General features: G+C 39.0%; 1 protein-coding gene across 4 annotated transcripts in view; it reads right to left on the bottom strand.

The window, feature by feature from the left end:
• Window positions 1-3,308: 3,308 nt before the first annotated feature.
• The window catches only part of BRD10 (bromodomain containing 10), a 71,509-nt gene continuing 47,855 nt past the window's right edge, over window positions 3,309-26,962 (bottom strand). For 2 of the 4 annotated variants that reach the window (XM_075931609.1, XM_006115147.4), the window contains 4 exons: window positions 22,766-22,855; window positions 9,048-9,163; window positions 8,383-8,570; window positions 3,309-7,573 (listed from right to left, as the gene is read on the bottom strand). In XM_075931609.1, the coding sequence (XP_075787724.1) occupies window positions 3,942-7,573; window positions 8,383-8,570; window positions 9,048-9,163; window positions 22,766-22,855 (4,026 nt within the window). In that variant the 3' untranslated portion in view covers window positions 3,309-3,941. Of the gene's footprint in view, window positions 7,574-8,382; window positions 8,571-9,047; window positions 9,164-14,913; window positions 15,046-22,765; window positions 22,856-26,962 lie in introns of those variants that run through there. The other 2 variants (XR_012904641.1, XR_012904642.1) reach the window with 2 other exon arrangements.

Genomic DNA, 26,962 nt, shown 5'->3' with positions numbered 1-26,962 from the left:
TTGTACTAAAGTACAGCACACAAGCCCTGTCCACAAATGAAGGCACTTGAAACCTATAATTATAAGGTTGGTAAGGCAACATGGTGGCAATTTCTACAGTTCTGAAGCGGAAGCAATCCCGCTCAACTCAAAAAGCAAAGAGCTCTTATAAAGTAAGACTTGGCTGAAGGCAGGGCTTCTTTCACCAACAAGGGCAAACTTCCTTAATACAACCTCTCTCAGGATACATCTACACAGTGTTATTATTTCAAAATAACTAGCGTTATTGCAAAATAACTTAGTTCACCTCTACGTAGCAGTTATTTCGAAATAATGTCGAAATACTGTCAAGCTGGAGGACTTCTTACTCCCAACTCCTGTAACCCTCATTGTACAAGGAGTAAGGGAAGTTGGAGGAAGAGTACTCTATTTCAAAGTGCTACATAGATATTCCCAATTTTGAAATAAGCTACGTAATTGACGCTCAATTTGCGTAGCCTATTTCGAGTTAAGCTCTGCTGAGTAGACACACCCTCAACATCTTGGAAGTCTTATGAGGTTACTAAGTCTTTCTTGGAAGTAAAAAATGATAAGCCATTGATCTGAGTGAGCAATTGATCAGGATTGAGATGCTGCTTTAATTTCTTATTTTAAGATGCTAGACAAATCATGTTGAATGAATTGTTGGGGCAACAGAAAGGGTAAAAACTATCTGGGGAAGAAACTGAGTAACAAGCCTTAACTTGATGAAAAATCAGGCTGACAAAGCTGCAGAACAGAGCTTGAAGTTTCCCACTTCCTATGCTATACAAACGACTTTCAGAAAAGCAGTAATTTTTACAGCAAAAGTAAAAAACTTTTCCTGAGGTATTTCTTAGGTGCTAGGGGTTCAGTAAAAAAATGCATGAGGATGTTCAACATCATGCTGAAGTTCGAGGGGACAAAGTGAAAACTCAAATTTTAACTTACTCTAAAATAGCTCTCTTCCAAATGAAAGTTTATGGAAAAACACTTTTCCCTTGCTTGATAAAGGTCTAATCAAACTTTCATTAATGTTAAGAGTCTTTCCCCATTCTCTTCAATGGGAATGAGATCAGAGCCTAGTTGTATCACATACTCAGGACAGAACTGTAACAGCTTAGGCAGGGTCTAATGTGAAACTTCACCCAGGATTCCTGCGTCATTGCCTGAATGGCTTTAAAATGGATCTGCTCTGAAAAGTGAATTATAAAAATGGCATAAGGGATTTCTCTGTTTATTTCTTAATCTAATATGCTCATTTTACACACTCAAGTTGGGATCTTAAAGTCCCCCTGCTTTCTTCGCAAAAGAAGGAATAGGTGTGTTCATGGCAAGACTAATGGGTGTAAAAAAAGCAATAAAACTGTGTTTCTCTCACCCGTGTCAACAGATATAACTGAGTAAGCAGATCTAATGGTTAAGTATATGACTTTTTTGGAGAACCAAGGCTCTCTCCTCTGCCCCCCATCCTTCCCAAACAGATATCCAAAGTTATGCAAATAGCTTAAGGGAGGATGCAAAAGACCCCAAAAGCAAATTGCCTATCTGCTCAACCTATTCTCCTCTCTTTGAATGGAATTGTAAAGCACCCTGGGTAACAGAAAAAAGAAAGGCTAAACTTCTGGGATTGAGCTAACAAATATGGTGATTAGCATATCAAGAACTACGTATTTATATAGCTCTTGTTCAGTCAGTGGCATCTTTAATCAGAAAGAAAGAAGGAAATGTGATGTTTTCTAGAAGTACAGAAAATAGATAAACAATAGAATAGATTGCATCTGCTAAAAGTTTTTGAGGGAAGATTATGGCAAAAGATACCAAATGTTCTGGAATGAGATCACAGAATGTTAGGGCGAAGGGGAGAAAAGCACCTTGGCTGCGTCTAGACTGGCATGATTTTGCGGAAATACTTTTAGCGGAAAAGTTTTTCCGTTATAAGTATTTCCGCAAAAACGCGTCTAGATTAGCACGGATGCTTTTGCGCAAAAAGTGCTTTTGCGCAAAAGCACCCGTGGCCAGTCTAGATGAGATTTTGTGCAAGAAAGCTCTAGTGGCCATTTTTGCCATCAGGGCTTTTTTGCGCAAAACAGTCCTTCCCTGTCTACACTGGCCCTCCTGCGCAAGTATTCTTGCGCAAGAGGGCTTTTTGCCGAGCCGGAGCGTGAAAGTATTTGTGCAAGAAGCACTGATTTTGTACATTACAAAGTCAGTGCTCTTGCGCAAATTCAAGTGGCCAGTGTAGACAGCTGGCAAATTTTGGCGCAAAAGCAGTTGCTTTTGCGCAAAATTTTACCAGTGTAGACACACCTCTTGAGTTTGGGAGAAGGAAATTCTTTTCTGATGTGGAGGACAGTCAAATTTGAGAAACAAGTTAAAGAGGAATCCCAAGTGAACAGAAGGAAAAGACCTCCCTTTATGAAATCATACCTGACGTTTGAACTTGTTATCAGAAGGGCATCTCGAGGAGGCTGATGCGTCTCCCTTGAGCTGGAACACTTAAAAGATGATTTTTCCAGGAGAAGGAAGGAATCCAGGCAACAATGGGAACAGAGGGCACCATTTGATCAATCAAACATCCCTGATCCACAGCTGGAGCTCCATTTACTACAACTTTGTCTGAAGAGCTTTACTATACTCATGCCTGTTCATTTCAGAAGAGGAGGAGGGAAAAAAAAGATCTAATGGGAATGACACAAATGCACTAATGAGTACTCTTGATTGTGACTGGACGGTTATATGGCGATAGATGGGAAGACGTAGTCATCCATTTGATCTGGATCAGTGGAGCCCCAAACCAAGAAGAAACAAAAATCCACATGAGCTATATTCTTTCCATGTTCCTTGCACAGAACTTCATTTGATGGTAATCAAATGTTCTCAGCAAAGAATGTGGATATTAGATGGTCATATATTTGCATGTCCCAATAACTAAACATGCTGAAGCCTACAGGAAAACTGAGGGAAATAGTTCATAACAAGCACATGAAAGGAAAGATTTGACAAACATTTTGAAAAGAATTACAATGATTTCTTCCACAACATCAAAAGGAAGAAAGCAAAAGGTAAAAAATCACCTAAAAATCAGAATTTCCTAGAAATAAGAAACCTGTAAACAGGACGCCTGTTCCTCATTACTGAAATCGTATATGGAATGCTTAAAAAGCTTGGGGTCTTAAATAATTTTCTGTTTGGTAAAGTTCCACATTGCAGGGTTTTTCTGTATTAATGCATGAACACTATAAAAAAGGTGCATATATATATTCATCTCCCACGATGCAGTATCTTAAAATACTGTCAAAACAAAGCAGTACAGAGCAACTTGATTTATTACATGCAGAGTCTTCTGCATTGTTGCTTAACAGTACACTGGTCCAAAATTACTAAAATACTTAAAAAACTATACATTGTGTAAACAAAACATAAATAAGACAGCATACTTCTTTGTACATATAGTTTAGTACAGATTGTTAGGGACCAGGAATATGTACAATTTTACACCATGGACCGGATTTTTACAATGCATAAATATATGTTTTTACAGAAATCAAACAAAAATAATATCTGACAAAAATAAAGACACATACTTTTACAAACATGCTGCCTAACATTTCAAATTGTAAAATGAAACATGTCAATGTAAAATGTGCAAAAGTCTAGATTCCTTTAAACTAAAATAAAATTTTATACTTTGCTATGTATATTTACAGGTTATTTTTGACCATTTTATTAAATAAACCTTTGAATGCGTAGTAGAGGGAAATCAAACAGATCCTCCCCACATCTCGCACAAGTAAACTGAGAACAGCTGCAATCTAATACAAAGTAATTTAAAGAAATCAACTAAAGTTTCAAACAGTGTAAGAAATGTTCAACAGTTTGTAATGATTTTCAAAGTACAAAGAATGCCCCAAACATTTAAAATTGGCTCATTCACTCCTAATTCAGGATGCAGCTTTGTCAGATTTACTTAGGCCAGAAGACTGAAAAGCAGGGAAGACACTGGTTGGATTTATGCTTTTGGACACTGCAATGGGTGACAGGGGTGAAGATAGAGAAGAAACTGCCTTAGATGCTGGAGTATTTATAGCATTCAAAATGGCTCCTTCTGGGCTGACCAACAGTTTCTTGATAGATGTATCTAAGTGTAATACTGAAGCGCTACTTGGTAACTGAGAGTTACCAGCATTTATGGCAGAAAACAAAGAAGTTTTAGCTAAAACATTAACTGGAGGTTTTATCACTGAAGACACAAACTGGGTAGTTGTAGAGGGTGGAGCACATGATTTAGCAGCAGTGTTTATTATCTGTGGTGTTGCATGTACAATAGGCAGAGTGTTTGCTGTCCCAAGAGAGTTCACAATTTTTGTAGAGCTTTTCAAAGGATGTTTTGATGTTTGCCAACTTAATGAATTACTTGGTGCTAGCGTAATGCTTTGGGGAATATGATTAACAAATGGTACTCCTTGAGCACCTTGGCCATTGTTAATAACTAACGGAGGCCCATGTTTTGGATTAGCAGAGATTAAAAGAACATGACTGCCTGCGCCAAGGCCTTGTGGTGGAACAATAAATCGAGTGCCACTAATCATGATATGAGTTCCAGGTGCCAAAGGTGTGCAGGTATTAATAACTATTTTCTGTTGAAAACAAGTTTCATTCAACTGAGCTACTGCCTGGCTAGTTACAGTAGTAGAAGCAGTAGTAGACTGAGGGCCAGAGGCACCTGGAGCACAAGAATAAGCCTGAGCTAGTTTTGATAAATTAGTAGGCTTCTGCTGGCATGGGAGAGAAGCAAAGCTGGAAAAACTAATTTTTTTACCTGCATTTGGTGAAGCAGCTGGCAATACATTTTGAGGTTTATGAACGTTTGCATTACTTGGCACTGTAGCTGAAAGTCCTGGTGACTGAAATTGTACTAGTGTGGGGGGATGTCCTTTTGGGAGGGGGAGACACTGTGCAGCAGCTGGAACTGCTGTTAAGCAAGGAACTGTTTGTATGACTTTAGTGGAGGCTGCAATAGGTCCAGGCAAGGTAACTGTAACTGGAAACTGGAAACCAGATGATATACTTTGAGAAGATAGTCTTGGTTGTGTAGTTGAAATAAGAACAGATGAAGCAAGATGTCCTGTTTTAACAGTTGATATGGCCATAGTATTTCCAATATTTGATGCACACAGTGGATTAGTTAAAAGTGGCCTTATTCTTGAAGTGTCATTTCCACTAACCAAAACAGTGGGTCGTGTCCCAGCAGAAGTCCCACTTGCAGTCACTGAAACAGAATCTAAACATGCATTCGCTGTCGTTACTGTAAAATCATGTGTTGCTTTTGTTGCCACACCTATAGATTCATTAACAGATGTAATATTTTGACTCACAAAACTAGAACATCCTGGAACCAAACTACCACTTGTTGATGAAGGCAAAATAAAACCCTTGTTGCTTATGGCATCTGTTCCTTTGGGAGCTGCAGACTGCAATATGTTAATTGGTGGAACATGTGGTGCATTTCCTGTGGTATTTATAATGGCCTGACCTATGTTTAGACCAATTTTAACATCTTTTACTTGAGACACAGTAGTTGATGAGCTTACTTTCATTGGTGTGCCCATTGTAGATGGAATTAGAAGCAACTGAGGTTGTTCTGGAGCATTAACATATGTTTTACCAATAGAGGAAGGCAGTGTCTTCTTTAATGATTCTGTAATTAGACTGGTGTTTGATGGGCTACTGGGAATTGGGGTATTAATGAAAACTAATTTCTGGGCACTAAACCCAGTGGATGTTGGAGTTGGTATTATATTTACTCCTGTAGCTCCACAAGGAGAAAGAATAGGTGGATTTGTGACCAACATAAATTTTTTAACAGGATTTTTTAAATGGGGCATATCTCCATTTGTTGCTGAAGCAATCTCAGGTTGCATAACAGGATGTTTTTTGGTTGTGATATCAACTTGTTGCTGAATAGAAGGAATATGGGTAATATCTGCATTACTCTGTTCAGTACTTCCTGAAGAAATGTTAATTACATTAACAGTACTATTTGGAGTTGCTGACACCAAAGTGCTAGTTGATGAAATGGAGGACAAGAAAGTAGGAGAGGACACCTGTTGAGTTTTCGCTATCACCCGATCCAAACTGCCACTAGTGGGAAGCTGCCCTACTGGAAATTTGAGATTTTTCCCTATTAACTGGTTTAAGCCTGCAGGAATGGCAACAGAAGATGATGTTGAGGAGGCACCAAACAGTGGGAGACTAGATGTCACTGTTGCTGCAGATGGAAAAGTAGAAGTTGACAATGTTGGGGATTTTGGAACCAAAAATGCCTGAAGCGGAGGTGCATAAGTGAAAACTGAATTTGGAGATAAAGCATTAGGTGAAATCTGGCCTGGGTTTGTCTGTACTTTAACAATTCCAGTGTTCCCCCCTCGTGTTGTGACAAGAATGGATTGTGATTCTCTTATACACACAGTTTTCAGCTCCTGTTTAGATTCACAGGAGCTACTAGTCTGCTGAGGTGCTAGACTGTGGATGGAACATGAAGTATTTGTAAATTCACTTAGTGTTGTTGACGCCAAATGCTGATCTAATGTGGAAACAGTAGATGAAGGCAAAGGTACAGAAAATATGGCAGATGAAACTGCAGTTGCCATTTGGCCAGTCTCACTTTGGCTCATTTTAACAGCTGATGTTAGTAAGTTACTTGTTGATGTTACAGAGGACAAAGGCTGTGGTTTGCTCACTGGACTAGTCACTTGTGACAAATGTGTAATATTCTTGTTAAAAACTGTACAAGACATTTGAGTGGTAGCATTTACTGTTGGGTTTGCAAGAACAGATGATAAAGAATCATTAACATCTGTTGTCTGTGGGAAAGATGGACAGTGCAGCTTTGTTACACCTTTTCCTTCTTTGTGTTGTCCGAGAAAATTTTTGGGTAACATAAGAACTTGTTGCATGACTTTTTCTCCTGTTTTAGGGTCAATCACTGGTTGCATCTGAATCTTCACTGAGCTGTTATGGACATCTATTGGTACACAGTGGCCACTTGGCATTTTGTATACCATTTGTAAAGGACTCTTTGAATTGGTTTGGTAGGGCATTGCTGGCCGTAGTGGGGATGACTCCACAGGTGACATAACTGCCTTTTCAGAAGTAATTATGTCCATACACACAGGTGGTGTCATCTGATTCGTTAAGGTCACTTTGTTCCCAATGTTTTTAGCAAGCAAAGCTTGGATGGGGTTGGTCCCTTTCAGAAAGTTTGATATTGATGTTGCAGAATCAGTCAGGGCAAATGATTCTGGAGGTGGTAGCTCGCTTTGTTTCAGTTCATTCAAACAACTGTTAGTCTGCACTTCAATTTCTGTACTCTGAACTATAGCGTCATTTGTGCTTAATTTAACTTTCTTCCTTGGTGAAAGTTCTTTTGTGCTATCATCTAAGTAACTATTTTGCTTAGACTGACGTTTAATAGATTTGGGCAGTATCTTCTGTATTTCTTTAGAAGTCAAGTCTTTCTTTAGTAGCCTGCTCCTTCCTGCAGAAAAATCCATTTCTAACAGTTTCATTTCATCTGCAAAAAGAATTAAAACAAGTAGCTGTAAATATAATCACAAGTTATATGTTTGCAACTGGACACAGCTATATGATCATTTTAAACTTCTAAACTAAAAGTAATGCAGTAGGTCATAAGCTTGTTGTCATGTCAAGAATAGTTTCTGATGTAATGACAGTACTAATCATCTCATTAAAAAATAACTTAGGCTCCAAACAATTTACATTTCAAATCCTACTGAGAATTTGATTTTAAAAAGATCATTAAAACCCCAAAATTCTGAGGATTTATAAATGCATCAAATTACAAAATTTGCATTTTAAGTGACAGTATAGTTTCCGGGATTTGATGTTACAATGCTTTAATTTAAAGCAAATTCATGAATTAAAAAAGAAATCCAGAAGTTTTTATACAAAATCAATAGACAGATATGGCTCCACTGCCTTTCACACCAACTATGAAAAGACTACAGGAAAAATGCTGGTGTTGGGTCAGGAGTAGAAAGGGGTAACAGGAATTTGTGGTGTCAAACTATCATGTCCTGCAGCAGATGCTGTAAGTTCTAAGCTCCAATTTATGACAGGTGCCATTTCAGTACCTTCTACAGGCCAAAATCCAGAGGGCATAAAGGTAGCATAAAGATTAAGCCATCTTTGTCCACCCTTTCTCTGAGCTATTCTTCCCAGGAAATGCAGCACATAATCTAAACAAATATAATTCAGTATAGTAAAAATAACATGTATACGCAACTACAACACCAAATGCAAGAAATCTGGTAGGCCTTGTAACACGTCCACATGGTCACTAAATCCCAGCTAAGTGCTTACCAAACTCTGAGTGATCTTTTTGCAGGATCTCCAGATGCTCTGCAGATTCTGAAGATTTACTGGTTACTGCACTAAAAGGTTCTTTTCCATTATCAACTTCACTTTCTTCATTACTCCATAGTTCTCTGGTAAATTTATCATGGTCTGGCTGTTTTATGAAATCATCATAGTCCTTCTTCAATCGAGACCTTGAACAGAATGTCACACATGACGACTGACTTCTGCAACCTATTTTAAATAATTTTATCAAGGAAATACTTAACTTCTTATACTTGCACTTGTACTTACTGCCCAAAACCTTAGATAACATATAGTTAAGATTCCTTAGCACAAGATTCATGGGATGAAATGAAACTAAATTTGTACCAGTAACTCTACTCTGGGCATTGACTTGGCATGATAATTCTCCAAACAATCTGGGTATGCATGGAGATTTTAGGGCATTTTGAGAAAACTCTGTTCAATTTTATCTATGGAATCCTTAGCAATCCTCTGTAACACTTAAACATCTATATCTTTAAACTAAAATACTGTTTTACCTTATACATAGCCTCAAAAGATTACTGTCACCAGGATTTTAGCATCAATTACTTTATTACTTGAAAATATGTAACTTCTGTTTTGTTGATCTCTCTCAAATTGTTCCAAAGAGTACCTAAATTTACCTGTTTCTCTGAAAAGCCTTCATTAGCTTTGGTTCCCATGGTAATAATTCATTTAGCAATCGTATCAGTGTGCCGTGCAATTCCTTTACTGCTTGTTTCCGATGGTACCACCTTCCCTGAAAACATAAAATCACCATTTACTGATTATTGTATTATGTCTGCACATAATAAATATATTAGTCTGACACCAATGTCAGTGTACTTCCATGAAACATATAAAAAAGAAAATACAAAACTAAATACATATTATATTTGACTTCATCAGTACTGTCCTTCTCAGCTTTAGTAAGTCAAACTCTAATCTTTACAGTATTTTTATTGAAAACCCAGAAACAAAATCCTCATAAAGGTCTCTTAAGAGTATGTCTACACAGCAACATTTTTCTAAATAAACTAGAGTTATTTCAAAATTACTTAGTCCACATCTACACAGCAGGCAGTTATTTCGAAATAATGTCAAAGTATGAAGGACTTCTTATTCTGACTCCTGTAATCCTCATCGCATGAGGGATAATGGAAGTCGGAGGGAGAGTGCTCTATTTTGAAATAAGTACTGCATAGATGCTCCATATTTCGAAATAAGCTACACAACTGATGCAGATCAATTTGCACAGCTTATTTCAAGCTAAGTCGTGCTGGTAGATGCACTCCTAGAAAAATGTTTACCTTTTCAGGTTGCAGAAAACTGTGACTAAGGTCCAATTCTGCAAATATTTGGACATGTGCTTAACTTTACTTCCATGAATAACTTTCAATATGTAAGGTACTCCCATTGAATTCAAGGGGACTTGTCACATATGTAAAGCTGCATGTGTACATGATTACAAGATTAAGGTCTAAAATTGTATTACAGCAAATGTTTATGCCTTTAATTAAAAATGTTCATTTTATGAATGTTCACATTTATATGGACAATTATAGAAAGAAAAAGTATTCTATAATTTTTCAGATTATAAGATTCCTGGAAAAATTACTTTTGAGGCTATAGTTTCTTACAATTATATTTTATCCAAAAATGAATTTCTTGGGAAAGTTCTGTACCTGAGCTATATCTGATTTACCAGAGAATAGGAGGAGGAGCACTTTCTTTTTGTGACTGGAAAAAAACATAAAAACCTTAACTCAAAGATGGTTTTCTTTTCCAAACAGTTTTCTTTTCCAAAATGAATACTAGATTGTACAATCCTCCATGTAGAATGTATATCAAACAGAGTAACATGCATGTACAGTATTCTGTTTTCCTTACCAGTTATTTAAGTAGGCATTAATTGTGATTATTAAAAATTTGCTAATATAATCCTATAAATTTACATGCACTTTACGAGCAGCACAAATATGCTTTATAAATATTTGCCACAAGAGCTTAATTATTCAAACTCTGACCTTATACTTTTGCCACTTCACTAAATTCAGTGTATTAGACGAAAGAACTGGACTTACTAAAAGACTGAATGGTTCTGCTGCAAAAACAAGGAGAGTGGTTGGGAACTCACCTCCAAGTTTGATCTGCACCTGTAGCTTATTGCAGAGCTCTACTCTACAAAGACTACCTTTACCCCAGAATGCGTGGAATTTTGGGTCAAGTGGCTACAAGAAGAGGTGGATTAGAGCCGGAAGTTACAGCTCTTCAAAAGTCTTCAGTATCAACTTCTACGTGGCTTATCGGAAGGATTCCTTTCCACCTATCCCCTGAAGACTTCCCCAGCGCACAGCATGATCACTTAGGTTGCTAGACTGTTTTTATTATAATGTGCAATCATATAGAGCTGAATGAATGATGAGTCATTGCTTATTCTTGATTAAAATGACAAAAACCCACGTATTTGAAAAGCTATACTTTAATGCCAAGTTATGCTTAAGATTTAATAAACGTATTTTAATTCTCCCAGGTGTAAGTGGGTCACACTTCATATATTACATATTGAAGAAAAACTGTCAGGTACTATAATAAAAAGTTATATATGTGCAATATAGCCTAATTGGAATCCTGACACTGATTACTCATATGAGTAATCAATAGAACTATTTACAACAGTAAAACAATATTAGTTTCAGCAGATGCATTTGTATATGATTTAGTATTACTGGAATACATAAAATGGGTTTATGATTTAGTACTACTGGAATACATAAAATGGGTTACATGAAAAACTAAACATTAAAATAAGTACCAAATATACTTGATCATAAGCCCATTCGTTCATAAGCCAATCCCCCAAATTAAAAGAAAATTGTAAAAATCACAATGACCTGTCCATAAGACAACTCTATATTTGCAGTCTGCAAATCTCTTGTTCCAGCCAGTTAGAGTAAGCCACTGGCACATCAGGACATTTTGTTTACCTGAAGCATCTGCAGACACAGAGCCTCTCAGCTCCCAATGGCTGCTGTTTGCCGTTCCCATCCAATGGGAGATGCGGGAAGAGGGACGTGCTGGCTGCCACTTCCCACCACTCTCATTGACCCAGAACGGCAAACAGCAACCACTGGGAGCTGAGGGGCTCAATGCCTGAAGACACTCCAGGTACATAAAAGGTCCCGGCGAGCCAATGGTTTGCTCTGCTGGGCTCAGAACTGAAGTTTGCCGGCCCTCCTCAAGTTAAAAAATGAAAATGGTATAATGCAATGACATTTATAAACCAGTCCTCCACCCCCTTTACCGTGTCTTTTTTTTTTTACCAAAAAAATTAGGCTTATAATCAAGTCTATACAGTAAACAGAATGAGACTGATTCAGAACACTGAGGGTATGTCTACACTGCCACCCTAGTTCGAACTAGGGTAGCTAATGTAGGCATTCAAAGTTGCAAATGAAGCCCGGGATTTAAATATCCCGGGCTTCATTTGCATCTTGCCGGGCGCCACCATTTTTAAATCCCCCTTAGTGCGGACTCCTAATTAGAAAGCCTAATTCGAACTACCTACTCCATGACCATGTAGCCGCGGGCACGGAGTCCGCACTAACGGGGATTTAAAAATGGCGGCGCCCAGCAAGATGCAAACGAAGCCCGGGATATTTAAATCCCGGGCTTCATTTGCAACTTCGAATGCCTACATTAGCCACCCTAGTTTGAACTAGAGGGGCAGTGTAGACATATCCTGAGATACTATATGTCTTGAACAGATTAAGACACAAAAGTAAGAAAAAGATGACAGATTAATGTGTGAAATGTAGCTTGTAGATGACCGATATTCTAGTTTGGGTAGGGAAAGCAGAATTTATATTAGTTGGATTGGACCACTGAATAAACTTTTAAATAAAGAACTGTATAATGTTCTGACCAAATTGGCACAAGCATAGGTTTTAGTGTAGAAATGGACTAGAAGTTTTTACTAGATTAAGATCACCTGAGGAGACAACATCAAATGTGTAAAGATCACATTCCTCTAATTTAAAAAGATGAGAAACTCTAAATTTAATTTCTTAAAAAAATGTGTATAATCTAGATTAAAATTTCTGGACAACTTCTAATTGTTTGTTTTCCAAGTAATTTCTGTGAGACTAGGATACAAAATATCACCTTATTTTAAATCTAATTATCTTCTTAAATCCCAACTGTCCCCTTTTCTCTGGATCCTGGAGTATAGCAGTTGGAAATAACCCCCCGGTAGTAATCTGTAAAGATGAGTGGAATATAATGTGTAGAGTACGCTTTTCTCACATATATTCAAAGCACACAGTGAATAAGAAAAAAAAACCTGACCCAGTAAAACAAATGGCTTTGAACTTTTATATCAATGTAGTTCAATGTGGCTTTCAGGACAGTGACAGAGATGCCGCCATGTTAGTCTGGTGTAGCTGAAACAAAAGACAGGACTATGCAGCACTTTAAAGACTAACAAGATGGTTTATTAAGTGATGAGCTTTCGTGGACCAGACCCACTTCCTCAGATCAATTTGTGGAAGAAAATTGGCACGATCATATATACCAAAGTGATACAATAAAAAAAAAGTGAATACATATAAAACTGACGAATCAGATTTAAGAGAAGCCTCAGAACTGTCATTCATGCTTAAATTTGACACTTTACGTATGGGTCTTAACAAAGATGCTAATTATCTCACCCATTACAAAGATAGCTTCCCCAATTATCACCCCTAATGTCATTACCTCACAGACACTAACCTCCCCCCCTCACCGCTTCTCTGTTCTTAAATCTGATTTGTCAATTTTATGTGTGTTCGCTTTTTTTTGATTGTATCACTTTGGTATAGATGGTCGGGCCAAACAAAGTGGAACAGTTATGACTGTACTGCACAATGTAAGAGGGTGTGGCTGTTCTGGGAACTCTACAGATGCAGTTTCAAAGAATGACTAATAAATCTCTTACCTTATGATTCCACACTCAACTCATTTCCTCAGTGAGGGAGGTATGTATATGGGTTTCAGCATTACCAAATCCTATGGGTTGTACTAATGCAGTGGTTTTCAAACTACTGGTCGCAACTCCACCCTTACTGTAAGGTAACCCAGTGACTAGTAGAGGTGCTACTGCAGGTTTCCTTATTGTTCTGGCACTGTGGATCAGGTCTGGCTCCCAGGCGGGGAGGCCACAGGGTTCCATGTACTGCCCCTACCCTGAGCACTGGCTTCATACTGCCAATAGCCAATTCCCAGCCAATGGGAGTTGGCGTGGGCGGCATCTATGCTTGCATGCAGAGCTGCTTGCCTGCCTCCAGACCTTCTGCTGGCTGCTTCCAGAGCACAGCATGGTTTGCGGTGCTAGGAGAAGCAGGAAGCCTGCCTTCGCACCTCCACTGCATTGCTGACCAAGAGCCACTAGCAGTAAGCCAGTGCCAAACCATGAGCATCAACCTCCTGCCCCAGCCCTCCTAAACCTGGAGCCTCCACCTCCACCACAGACCTCTCATTTCTGGACACACACCCCTGAGCCCGCACTCTAATCAAAAGAATTATGTTGGGTCACGAGCATCAACAATTTTCTTCAACTGGGTCACGAGAAAAAAAGTTTGAAAACCACTGTACTAGCAGAAGTGGAGATGCTCCACAACAACTACTGTACCGGAGGAGTACGGATCCTTTCCCTTCACATGCTTTTTGAGAAGAGGTCTAACATTTGTTTTGAAGAGATATGTGAACTCTTACAATTTGTTTCTTTGAGTTTACTGCAGAGCAAAATTATAACACTTTACAATGAACATGCTTAATTATTTCTCTACTGATCATTTTAACAGAAATATCCAGCAACTCTAGGATTGCATATAGAGCTTTAAACTGGTGGCAGAGCTGAGAGAGAGTACCTGTATCATCACTTTTTCCCCAATGGGACTCCTGATTAAAGTTAGTGGCAAAAATTATATTTTTGTTCTGATAGCAATAAGTTATGATATTTGGACTTTTGAACAAATGATCAACAATTTGTATAAAGAAAAGCATAAAATGTGCTCTTTAGTAGTGGCTTAGAACTAAATTTAACAAAGGAAAATAACATTTAGAATTATGCGCTGAATGATCCCATATTACTAAGGTTAGAGAGACAATCAACAAATTCTGAACTTAAAACTTACCTTTTTTTAAAAAAATAGGTTTCCGACATCCAGAGCAGCCATGGAATGCTGACTCCACTCTCCGTGATGCCCCAGCATACACTAGTCTGATAATGGCATACTCATCATGGAACCCCAAAGCAGACTGGAGCCAGGATATGTATACAGGGGGTAAGGACTAAACTTTTATTTTTTAAATAAACACACACACACAACCACAATATTATGCAGTTTTATAAGATTTTTTTTTACAATTCTTTTTTTATATCCTATGGGACATAAAATAAAGAATATAAGCAATCTTACAAAACCATGCAATATTGTTCAAAAAGGGTGGTGGTGGAAGGAGAAAACTTACCTTACCCTTATAGGCCTGCTCCATTCTGCAGCGGGGTTCGGTGGAATGTGTGACATCACCAGTCTAGCACGTTCTAGTGATGTTACACGGAGAGGGAGCTGATCAACTGCAGCTGCTTTGGACATCAGACACCTAAGAAAAAAATTGGTAACTTTTAAGTTCAAAATGCTTTAAATGCACTTTTTACCTTAGTTATGGGCCAAATGCTACAACACTTCTTACCCAGTGTCCCTGGCTTCAAAAGGTGCTTTGAGTGACTAAAAATGCAGGATTTGACCTTATGGGGGCATTTAACATGTAACACATAGGTGCTTTCATTTTTTTAACAACAAAAGTGGCTGTAGATCAATGACATGCATTTTAACTTCTGTAATATAATTTCCAATAAAATTATATATATAATATGTGGCTTTAGTTATCATCTGAGGAACAGGACTGGAAAAAAACAAAAATCTGTACTATCTTTCATTTTGAGAAGAAAGAACTTCTAAAAAACTCATTGCCCATTTTTGCATCAATTATATAGTTAAGAATTTCTTCTATGGCTTGGAATTGGCAGGGAAATCATCAACCTTCAGCACAATATGTTTCTTTAAAAATATCTGCTTAGGATTTAAAGATGTGCAGGGAGAGCAAAGAAAACAATCTGTTCCCACAAATAAGGCTTTCGGAGGTTGTCTATTAATATTAACAGTATTTCCTTCAAAAGAATATAAGTCTTAATTTCTGATACAAAATGAGTAATAATTTGTTTCTCTTACACATGTGCTTTCTTAGCGGGCAAAGGTGCAAAACTAAAATACACATCTGTAGATTCTCATCCCAAACCTCAACAGCGGTCTCCTCAGGGAAGAACGCACTATATTAAACTTTTCCTATGCTAAATTATTAAACAGCAGCCAATTATGTTTTACCATGAAAGATCCACGCTGATACACTTTCAGAGTCATGCAAAATCCAACTGATTATATCAGAACTTGTCTTTCAGAAATGAGTCTTAAAAAGTATAATAATTGAACATAAACAAATCTTGTTTCTGTTTTCAGAATACAAAATGAATCTCAAAATGAAAGCAAGTTAGAGATAGATTCCTAACAGCGGATAACACCTTCATTTTGTGGTTTAGTTTTTATTACAACATGCCTAATCAAACAGACATTGGTAGGCCATTCAGTCAAGTGTTCTACTTTTCCTTAAGGAAACAAATTATTTCAGTAGTTAATTTACAGCATCTTATTTTTTAAAGAACATTTGAAAAAAAAATTAAAAATAGCTGACCATTTTCCTAATCTCAAATTGAGCTCTCTCAATGTTATAAACTTTAAATGATTCTCAACTTTTCCAGACTCTTGTATCCCTTTCAGGAGCCTAATTTTCTGGTACAGCCCCCAAAGTTTAATCTTATTTTAAAACTACTTGCTTATAAAGTCAGACACCAAAATAATCAACTATTACTGTAAAAGTGCTTACTTTCTCATTTTTATCATATCATTATAAAATAAATCAATAGGAATATAAAAATTGTACTTACATTTCAGAATATAGCATATAGACGTATAAATAAGTCTTAAAATGTTAGTTTGTACTGACTTTGCTAGGGTTTTTATATAGCCTGTTGTAAAACCAGGCAAATATCTAGATGAGTTGATGTATCCCTAAAAGACCTCTAACCCACCTCTGGTGAGAACCATTATAATCTAACTTGAGACAGTAACATTCAAGCATGTTCATTTCTAGAGAGGCATGGGCTGAGCAGGACTTCCCTGGTAATTGCTCTTCCTGGCTTTAAGGGCTCCCTGTGGTGCTGGGTAGAGGAACTGAGAGTAGGAGCTTGTCTCTCCTGTGTTCTCAACACTCCTGTTCTAGTGCCCAAGCAGCAAGGAGAAGGAACATATATGTATGTATGTACAAATAAAATCTGGAGAAAGAAGCTTGAAATGACTAAATGTAGGAATAAAAATCCCTGCCCTTATTAGGCTCTGGCATCAATTCTGCAGTTTCTAAGAAGATAACTTCTGATAGCAGTCTCTCATGAAAAAAATCTCTTAAGAAGTGAAGAAGCTGGCTCGGGACTAGAGGGCATGCTTCTACCATCATCAGATAAACTCAAAGGACTTATTGGTCTTAAGGAACATTTACAAATCTGGGAAAAATGAGGACAGAAGGTCCCTAAATGGAAGCAGCATAAGAGTAAAGTGCCTAAAGAATAAAGTTCTCGGACAAATCTTCATATGAGCTTTTTATCCCTGAGACCAACTCAAAAGATTTATGCCTCCAGTAGATCAATCTTCCAGATCATTAGCCTATATTCTTGGTAAAACTGACATCCACCTAAGGAGGAAAAGCAGCTAGTCGAACTGGCTCTTCTGATAACACCCTTTTCTTTCCCTCAAATAATAAGTCTATCACCTTTGCATCTTTACTGAAAGATCAAAATTTCACCAGCTGTGTTCCCACAAACAGCACTAATTGCAACTACAAAGAAGTTAGTAGACAAAATCCCACTATAGCAGTGACCAAGTTTTAATAGAGTAAGATATGACTAATTTAACAGTACAACCACACAGGGAGAGAGTTCTATTACATGACAGAATAGACTAGTAGAGAGAAACTGAGGGATGATTTGTGGGTAGATTTTACACACTCATTTTTTTAAAAATGGGTTTGAGGGACATATATCCTCTCCCCAGCAATTTTTCATTGTGGCAGGTAATACAACTCCTACAGTGGGTATCAGCAAGGGGAATGTCATGAAGGAGAGACAAATTCCAGTTGCTTCAAAGGGGTCATAACTCCAAAAAAAGCCCTCTGATATTTCAACTTCTTCCAATGATCCTGCACAAAGAGTTTCAGTGTCATTCTTTGGACAACTACACAAAGAGAGCCAAAAACAAAATGGGCTTTCAGAAGAATACAACACAACCCAAGATCATCAGATATAAAAAGCTGCTAAATTTTTTTGGCAACCTTCATGAACAAGAGGAGTGCTGACCAGCACCCAGTGACTAAGGGGTTAATTCAGGTATCCCTAGTAAAGATGTCTGGCCTAGAGAGCCAATCAAGATAGAGGCTTGGAATGTGAATTCAATATAGATTCGCTACCTGCTTTCTTGCTTGACTCTCCCAGCCCCCTGGCCAAAACCTTTGCTTGGTACTGGAGTTAACCCCTTAGTCACTGGGTGCTGGTCACTCATGACAGCAACAAATTCAAAAAGTCTGGTCTTCACTACCAAGATGTGATAACATGCAGTGTAACATGGGAATTGCACGTCCGACTGTGGTTCAACCAGTGCAGAGTGCTGTCTCTGAGAAAACTCGATATTTCAAAGACAGTAGTAAAACACCTCATAGCAAACACTTAAATAACTGTAGCCCAAAAAGGCAGAGTTATTCTTAGGGCTTATCCAAAGGAAGACTTAGTGCACAATGGCCTGCAATGCACTAACTCAGTAGTTTTCAAACAATGGGTTGTGACCCAGTCTTGGGTCATGGAATGTCAGGCACTGGGTCTCGTTGCTTCACAGCGAAGAATGGGGGTGCTAATGCAGGCTTCCTGTCGGTCCTGGCACTGTAGACTGCGCTGCACTCCAGAAGCAGCTAGTAGCAGGCCCAGCTCCTTAGGTGAGGGCAAGGGACAGAAGAGCGCACAGGGTCCACACACGGCTCCTGCCCTGAGCACTAGCTCTGCACTACCATTGGCTAGAACCTACTGGACTCTGCTTCTGGTGCGCAGCATGGTCTGCAGTGCCAGGACAGGCAGGAACCCTGCCTTAGGTCCTCCGCTGCATTGCTGACTGGGAGCTTCTCACTGTAAGCCCCTTCTGCCCCAGCCTTGACCCGCCCCTCAAAACTGCAACTCTCATCCTCAGCCCCACCCCAGAGCCCACACGCTCGTCAAATTATGCTGGGTCATGGGCATCAACAATTTTCTTCAACTGGGTCATGACAAAAAAAGTTTGAAAACTGTTGTACTAACTTGTCCTGCATATCCTGCCACTGCATATTACAAGTCAACAGTACACTCTGACCTACAAACTACAGAACTTTCAGTATATAGTAATAGGGTCCACAAAGTCAGTTAGTTCATGGCAGGCTAGTGTGATGAAGATTGTCATCCAAGCTTGCTACTCACTAAGTTTCCATGTAGATAATCCCTTAACTTCTGCTAGTTAGAGACTGGCCCATGCCCTTAAGAATTATACATTTATATAAATATTTTTTTTAAAATCTCTTATCTAATTTAACTGTGGCTATCGAGATAAATTTATTTGAAGCCTCCTAAACTTTTAGTTTCAATTACTTCTCCTGGCAATATCCATAGGTTAATCATGTGTTGTAAAAATTACTTCCTTCTCAGTTTTAGTTTGTTGCCTTATGATTTCATTGAATGTCTCTGTTCCTGTATAATGAAAAAGGGTAAATAGCAGTATATGATTTACCTTTTCAATAGCATTCATTATTTTGCATTATTTCAGCTACTATCAAATCCTCGTTTAGTAACTTCCTCTTTAAACTAAATGCAGTTCCAGTCTTTTTATGTTAATTATTTTCTGTAATATTTACATTGCTGTAGCACCCAAAGACTAACCAGATAAGTACCTCATTATGTTAGGCCTATACAAACATACGAAATGTTATGGAACCTCCTCCAGAGAGCCTTTACATGTAAGACTTTTCCTGGTTCTTCGCATTGTTTGTATCTGTACTCCCCAGAATTTAGCCTATATACCAGCGTTTCCGAAACTATGGGCTGCGGCCCAGTATCGGGCTGCAGGAAAAAAGTACCGGGCCTCAGCAGGGTTGCCAGGGTGTTCTGGGCTCCCGGAGTGCCTGTGTGACACCGGGTTTCCCAAGCCCTTGCCGGCCTGGGCGGAGTCTGCAGCTGGATCTTCCAGCTCCCGGCAGATGAGTAGCTAAGGGAAGTCGGGGGGCAGGGGAGAGGAGAAGGGGAGAGCTGGCCATCAGAAGCAGCACTGGATGGGGGAATCGGGGTGGCCCAGGGAGATTGGGGGAGGGGCAGCCGGCGGAAGCAGAGCTGGGCAAGGGGCTGGCCGGGGGAGATTGGGAGGAGGAGTAGGGGAGAAGTGGCCGCTGGAAGCAGGGCTTGCCTGGGGCATCGGGACTGTCTGTGAGAGATTGGGGGGCTGGTGGAAGCAGGGCTGCCGGGGAGCGCAAGGTCAGGGGTAAGGAGCTGGTCAGGGAAGATGAGGGGGAGGGGGAGAAGCTGCCGCTGGAAGAAGGGCTGGAAGCGGGCAGCAGGACTGGCCAAGGGAGATTGGGAGAAGCAGGGGAGAACTGGCTGTGCGGGAGGAGATTGGGGGAAGTGGGGCTGGCCAGAGGCGCAGCAGGGGGAGCGAACTGGCCAGCGGGGAGTGGGACTGACCCGGCCATATGTGGATCTCAGGGCGCTGCCCCCCCTCCCCTCCACTGCAAAGCACGAGTGAGTCTGGCCCAGGGATTCTATTGTGTCCCCCACCCCCCTCCCACCCCCTCGAGTAGTTGCAAACTGTCTGGCTGGTAGACACACTCATGCAGTCTGAGCACATCTACCAGCCAGGCAGTTCGAAACTACAAACTGATACATTTAGTAATAATAAAACTTACCTAATGAGAAAATACCAGACATGTTATATGTCTGGTATTTTCTCAGTTTGTTTTTTATGTGTTTATATTTTTGGGCTGCAAAAAACAGTATGGAAAAAAAAGGGTGCCAACTAAAGTAAAACGTTTGGGAAACCCTGGTCTAACCAGCTTTCTGTGTCTCTTACATTCCATGTATCCATATTTATATTCCTTAACTTGCTGGCAAGAATATTGTGGGTGACCATATCAAAAGCTTTGCTAAAGCTGGCACTGGGGGCTTTGGGAGGACCAGAAACAACGTATTTGAATATTCATCATTTGATTAATGAATATGCAAATATGCAAATGAATGCTACCAGTCCTCCAAAAGTTTGTGAATGGATTTACTGGTCCCCGTGTCAAAAAGTTTGGGAACCCCAGCTATATACTTTTAGAGACAGAGTGAGCAGAACCAAGCACAGAATATATAAAGGTATTGTTACATTTCAATTTTAAGAATAGGGTTGCCAGATGGTTTTAACAAAAATACTGGACACACTTGACATTACATCACAATTTGCATTACATCTTATTTAGAAAATACCGGACATTTATATTTTCTCAATTTGTTTCCTGAACAGAAAGCTCAAATACTGAACTGTGCAGTTCAAAACCAGACACCTAGCAACCTTATTTAAGAACAATTATTTAATGTTTAGACATTTAAGTACCATTCTAAAAGTCTTACTGGTATTAAATAATCAGAGGCAGCACAACACATATTAATTTGTACTGCTGTAAATAGATACTACTTCTACATTATTAATCACAACCATTCCAGTAAACCCCTCTTGAATTATTGGTCTTCAAACCAGGGTGCTGTCCTGCAGCTGCAAAATAATTTCAAATAGGGTCCATAACTGCAGCTTTGAGTGTTGTTTTAAGTATCATTCTGAATTTTTAAATTGAAGTCTCTATTTCCATAGTCCAGGTTAATATTTAATACTTCTTCTATTTCTCTAAACCTACCAAATCCACTTTTTTATGACAATAAAACAATTGCTGTATCAATAACCTATGGTGACCTGAACACATGCCTTCAAACACCTGAAACAATACAGGCTGAATAGCCTAATTTTCCTTCTAAAATAGAGATACAAAGACATTTAAAATTGTTAGGCATTTCTGTGGTAATCATTAGTAACAGGCATTTCTGTTATGAACTGTATTGATCACCATTGCCATTGATAAAACTTTTATGAAAAAGGAAGAAAAGAGAATGAAGATCAACAGAATAAGGGATGTGAGCCAGAGAATCAAGAAAATAGATAGATTTCACAACTTATGCTATTAAAAATATTCATCTCAATGGGAGTTTGTTCCTCTTTGCTACCACACCCAACTTCTGCTGGATTCTTTGGTCCAATGGGTCTGATTCTGGATTCTAGGTTTATGGCAGCTCAAAGTCTGCTAGGTACAACTGTATGAAACTGTTCCTCAATCCTCTCTCCAAAGCCAGATGTACTCATGATGATCCACTGCCCTGCTGAATAAAGTCTTCGACAGCTGACTATAAATACACAAGTCAGGCTAAGTTGAATCTGACTACAGATTTGTGGAAGGGGAGGAGTTAGACATCAGTATACACTTTAAATGGCTGTATCACAGCGCTCTGTATAACCATGTGTATGGCTAGAAAGCTAAGCAGGATCACAAATACATGAGGATTCCATTCCTCGATTAAGGGTACGTCTAGACTACATGCCTCTGTCGCCAGAGGCATGTAGATTAGGCTACCAGACATAGTAAAATGAAGTGGCGATTTAAATAATCGCCGCTTCATTTAAATTTACATGGCTGCCGCGCTGAACTGACAAACAGAAAAGAAAGCTTCATTTTACTATGTCTGGTAGCCTAATCTACATGCCTCTGGCGTCAGAGGCATGTAGTCTAGACGTACCCTATGTCTAGCAACAGAATATGGCCCCAAGAAGATGTGCTCAGAAAATAATTAAAAATAAACCTACCTCCTGGCCAAACTTTACTGAATCAAAAATCACAAAAAGTGCTTGAAGATTCCTATTTAATTATTAATTGCACTGTTTCTTAACAATAATTGTGAACTGAATACTAAAAGATATGACGAATTAAAAAAAATCTTTCTATCTAGTGAACTCTAGAGGTTTCTATACAACTATTTGTAAGACATACTTTCTAACAATTGATTGGCCTCAAAATAACTGGAACAATTTTATACCCATACAAAAGAAAGCTTTTGAATTTCACATACCGATTTCTTTCTAATGTTCTCCAGATCTTTGAGTTCATTCTCGATTTTTGTGATTAATTCCCTGAGTTCATCAAGATTAGTGCAAATTAGCTAAAAAATAAACATAAAAGTATTTGGTAATACGTCATTGAAAAAACACATACTGAAGTTAAAAAATCTCATTTAAAAACACATTCTAATGCTTAAATTTACCACTTGATATTTTCTTTACTTCTGAAATTGATATACAACAAACAAGGGAAAAATCCCCATAACTTTTAGAGAAAAACCTTATGAGACAGATTTCAGTCATATATATACAAAGAGCAGCTGAAATTTTGATACCAATAGCTATGCGTCCCATATGTTCTTACATAATTTACCCTCTCACTTGTCAATGCCTGCATCAGAGTCTGGGTACTTTCTAAAAGACGAATCTCACAGTGCAGAATGACACAGAACAGGAAACTTGCCCTAGTTTTAACTGTGTCTCTGAATACTTTTGTGCATGCATGTTCCAAACAACTCCAAACAATTGTGCTAGTAAAGTAATTACATCTTATTTTTATTAGTTTATATAAATCATTGGTAAATAAGGCTACAGCTACGCTGCCATTTTTTTAGAAGATGATATGCAAATCATGCTCACATTTGCATATCATCTTCTGATTCTTTTTGCAGAAGAGCTTTTGCTGCTATTTGGCCCCGTGTAGATGGGCCACATGTCAGAAAAAACCCCTCTTTTGCAAGACCCCTTATTCCTCGTAAATTGAGGTTTACAAGGTCTTGAGGAACAGGGTTTTTTTTCCCAACATTTGGCCCCATCTACAGGGGGCCAAATAGCAGAAAACCTCTTCTGCAAAAAGAATTGGAAGAAGATATGCAAATGCGAGTGCTAGTTGCATATCCTTTACTGGAAAAAAATGGCAGTGTAGCCGTAGCCTAAGTGTAACTATCATTTAAAACAGAACCCCAGCAAAAGACAGTGGGCCAAATTCAATATTGGTGTAAGAAAACACAACTCCACTGATTTCAAATGAGTTGCATGTGTTTAGATTAGACATCCATTAAAGGCAATCCAATAAACACAACTGTTTTCACAAAATAACTTGATTTGAACAAAACTAAAGCAATGTAATATAATATAACCCATCGTAATGTATATATTCCTGTTACTTTTTAGTGTCTTCAACAGATGACTTATTAATAATATTTCCTTTCAGAATGTGGCTGTTAATTTACTGTTTAACTATGGGCTTGTCTAGCTGCACTGCTGAAGTGGCAGACACTGCCTACACCAAGAGAAGGGATTCCCATATTGGCACAGATAACCAACCTTCCCAAAAGGTGGTAGCTTGCACTGTCTACAACATGGAGGATTTAGGTAGATTTAACTATGATACTAACTGGCCTGGATTACTGACATCCTAAAATAGGTAAACCAGGTTAGAGTTGAGCAAGCCTGTGTGTGAAAATATAACGTGACCCAACAGCAGGAAAATTTTGGTTTACTAACATTTATGTCAACAATAGGCTTTTAAGCTGGAAACGAGAAAACTACACATTTTTAATTCATACAATTTAATTTTAATTTAAAGAACTCTAGAAACTTGGTGGGGGGGTGGGGCAAAAGAGAGCGATTTTAGGGTCTAAGCTATTGGCAACTTTTCCCCAAAGGCTACAACAACCTGAGATAATAAATCCTGTGTGGTTAGACTTGATTTTAAATGTCAAAATGAGTTATACCAAAAAAACATTCAAGTCCATCTAAAAAATGTTCATCAATGATTACAAACATAATGAAATCTTTTAACAACAGAACAAAAATTAAAAATGACGGAAAATAATTACTAATATTTACGGCAAATCATAAAATCAGTCTAACACACTCAGAGGCAAGGTCTACACTAGACTCGGAAGCTCAGCTTAAGGTTCACAACTCCAGCTACACAGAACATGGAGTTGGAGTCAGCTTATCTTAAAAGCTGATCTTGGTGCCATCCCCACAGCAGAAGGTCAACAGAAGCAAATACTCCTGTCAGCTTCCATTATTCCTTGTAAGGGCAGGATTAACGGCTGCCGGGGGGCGCCCTCTGAATTAAATTTAGTAAATCTTAACTAGACTTGCTAAATAGAACTCTGAAAGATTGATCACAGAATCGTCAATCTTCTGCAGAGTGAAGACAAGGCCTGCTTGCAGTTAACACACGAAATTTTAGCATGAGAGCAAATTAATATAAAAAACACAAATCTAGCAAATTTTATGTACAGTAATTTGACTATTTTAGGCTCCAAAGCATCCATAGGCCTATCTTCTCCAATACAATTTTTATTGTTGTTTCTGATACTTCCCTTCTTCAACACCAGCTAAATATGAGCAAAAAACCCAACCAAACAAAAAAAAATCATAATCCTGGGATACATAAACAGGAATATTGTGAACAAGACATAAAAAGTAATTCTTCCTCTTTAATCTATGCTGATTAGGTCTCAATTGGAGTATTGTGTCCAGTTCTGGGCACCATATTTTAAGAAAGATATAGAGAAATTGGAGAAGGTCCAAAAAAGAGCAACAAAAATGATTAAAGATCTAGAAAACATGACCTATGAATACTGAAAGAATTGGGTTTATTTAGTTTGGAAAAGAGAATATTGAGAGGAAACAAGGTAACAGTATTCATGTGCCTAAAAGAGGAGTGAGAAAAAGTATTCTCCTTAACCTCTGGTAATAGGACAATAAACAGTAGGCTTAAATTGCAGGAAGGGAGGTTAAGATTGGACATTAGGTGTAAAAACTATAAAGGTGGTTATGCACTGGAATAAATTACATAGGGAGGTTGTAAAATCTCCATCATTGGAGATATTTAAGAGCAGGTTAGACAGACATCTGTCAGGAATGATCTAGATGTTACTTGGTCCTACCATGAGGGCATGGTCCTACCATGATGACCTCCTGAGATCCCTTCCAGTTATAGTATTCTATTATTATATTTTTTGAAAATACCCTTGTCAATGAAATATGGCATTGGATCTTTTGGCAAGATACAGATGTTTGAAAGATAGCTAATGCACACATGCAAGAATTACCTTCCATAACATTTTACTGAAGAAAAAAATAAAGTTTTGTGCACACTTCAGTGGGTTCTTTTTAGAAAGTGGAGTAACTCATTTCTAATTTTATTAAACAAACTTGAAATTAGGGATGTTAGATAGTGTGTAACTGAATAGTCATGTAACAGCATAAAACTTTAGCAGATACAAGACTATTCAATAGTCCCCATGGGGCAGGAGTAGGGCCAGCACCTCGTGCACTCTAGTCCCACTCCCAGGGAAGACCCTACTACCCCATGCTAGGGATGTAAGTGAGAAGCTTATGCTTATTGGGTGGTCGAGTGGAGTACTCGATTACTCGCTTTCCTCCCTCCCCAACGGCGCCTCTGTATGAGAGACAGCAAGCGGGAGGGGAGAGGAACCGGTGCCCAAAAGCACCATCTCTGCAGTGCTGCCTCCCCCTCCTCCCTGCCTCTGAGATAGAGGAAGCAGGGAGGAGATAAGGGAGGCTGCTATGGCAGCAGCCCCAGTTGCCAGGGGTCCCATCAGGTAGCTGGGCTCCCCTGCAGCCATGGTGAACAGAGGCTTCTGGACCCGGCTCGTGCCGGTTCCGCACTGCCACAGCTCTGCATTTTAAATTTAAATTTAACTATTCAGTCCCGGCTCGGGCCAGCTCCAGTAGCTACCCCCACAGCAGAGTGGCTTTTATCGATTAATCATGAAGTTGATACAAATTGTATTGATTACACAATTGGCCAAATAACCGCTCTGTAACATCCTTACCCACCATGCTGCCTCTCTATCAGAGGAAACTGTGTGGGGTGGCACACGGGTGCTGGTCCTCTAGGGAAGGGGCTGCAAACCGGCTCCCGCCTGCTCCCCTGCACTACTGCCTCTGATAGTGTGGGGTGGCAGCAGCCCCTGTCCATGGGGCGCCCAAGGTCCGCACAGACAGAGGCTGCTCCGCAGCAGCCTCCCCTGCCTGCAACACTTGATGCCTCTGATAGAGGGTTTTAAGCTGGCTTTAAGCTCCTGCTTGTGCCCCTCCCACAGCTGCTTTTGTAGAAGACAGCAAGAGGTAGGGTGCAGGCAGGTCTGGGGAGTCAGCACGTACATAGAGCCAGCTTGAAACCTGGCTCCTTGCACATATCAGCACCTGCTTACCCC

This window comes from Pelodiscus sinensis, chromosome 6 (assembly GCF_049634645.1).
Source record: "Pelodiscus sinensis isolate JC-2024 chromosome 6, ASM4963464v1, whole genome shotgun sequence".
NCBI lineage: Eukaryota > Metazoa > Chordata > Testudines > Trionychidae > Pelodiscus > Pelodiscus sinensis.
The sequence above is the reverse complement of the archived record's forward strand: the minus strand, read 5'-3'. Positions and strand labels throughout refer to the sequence as shown.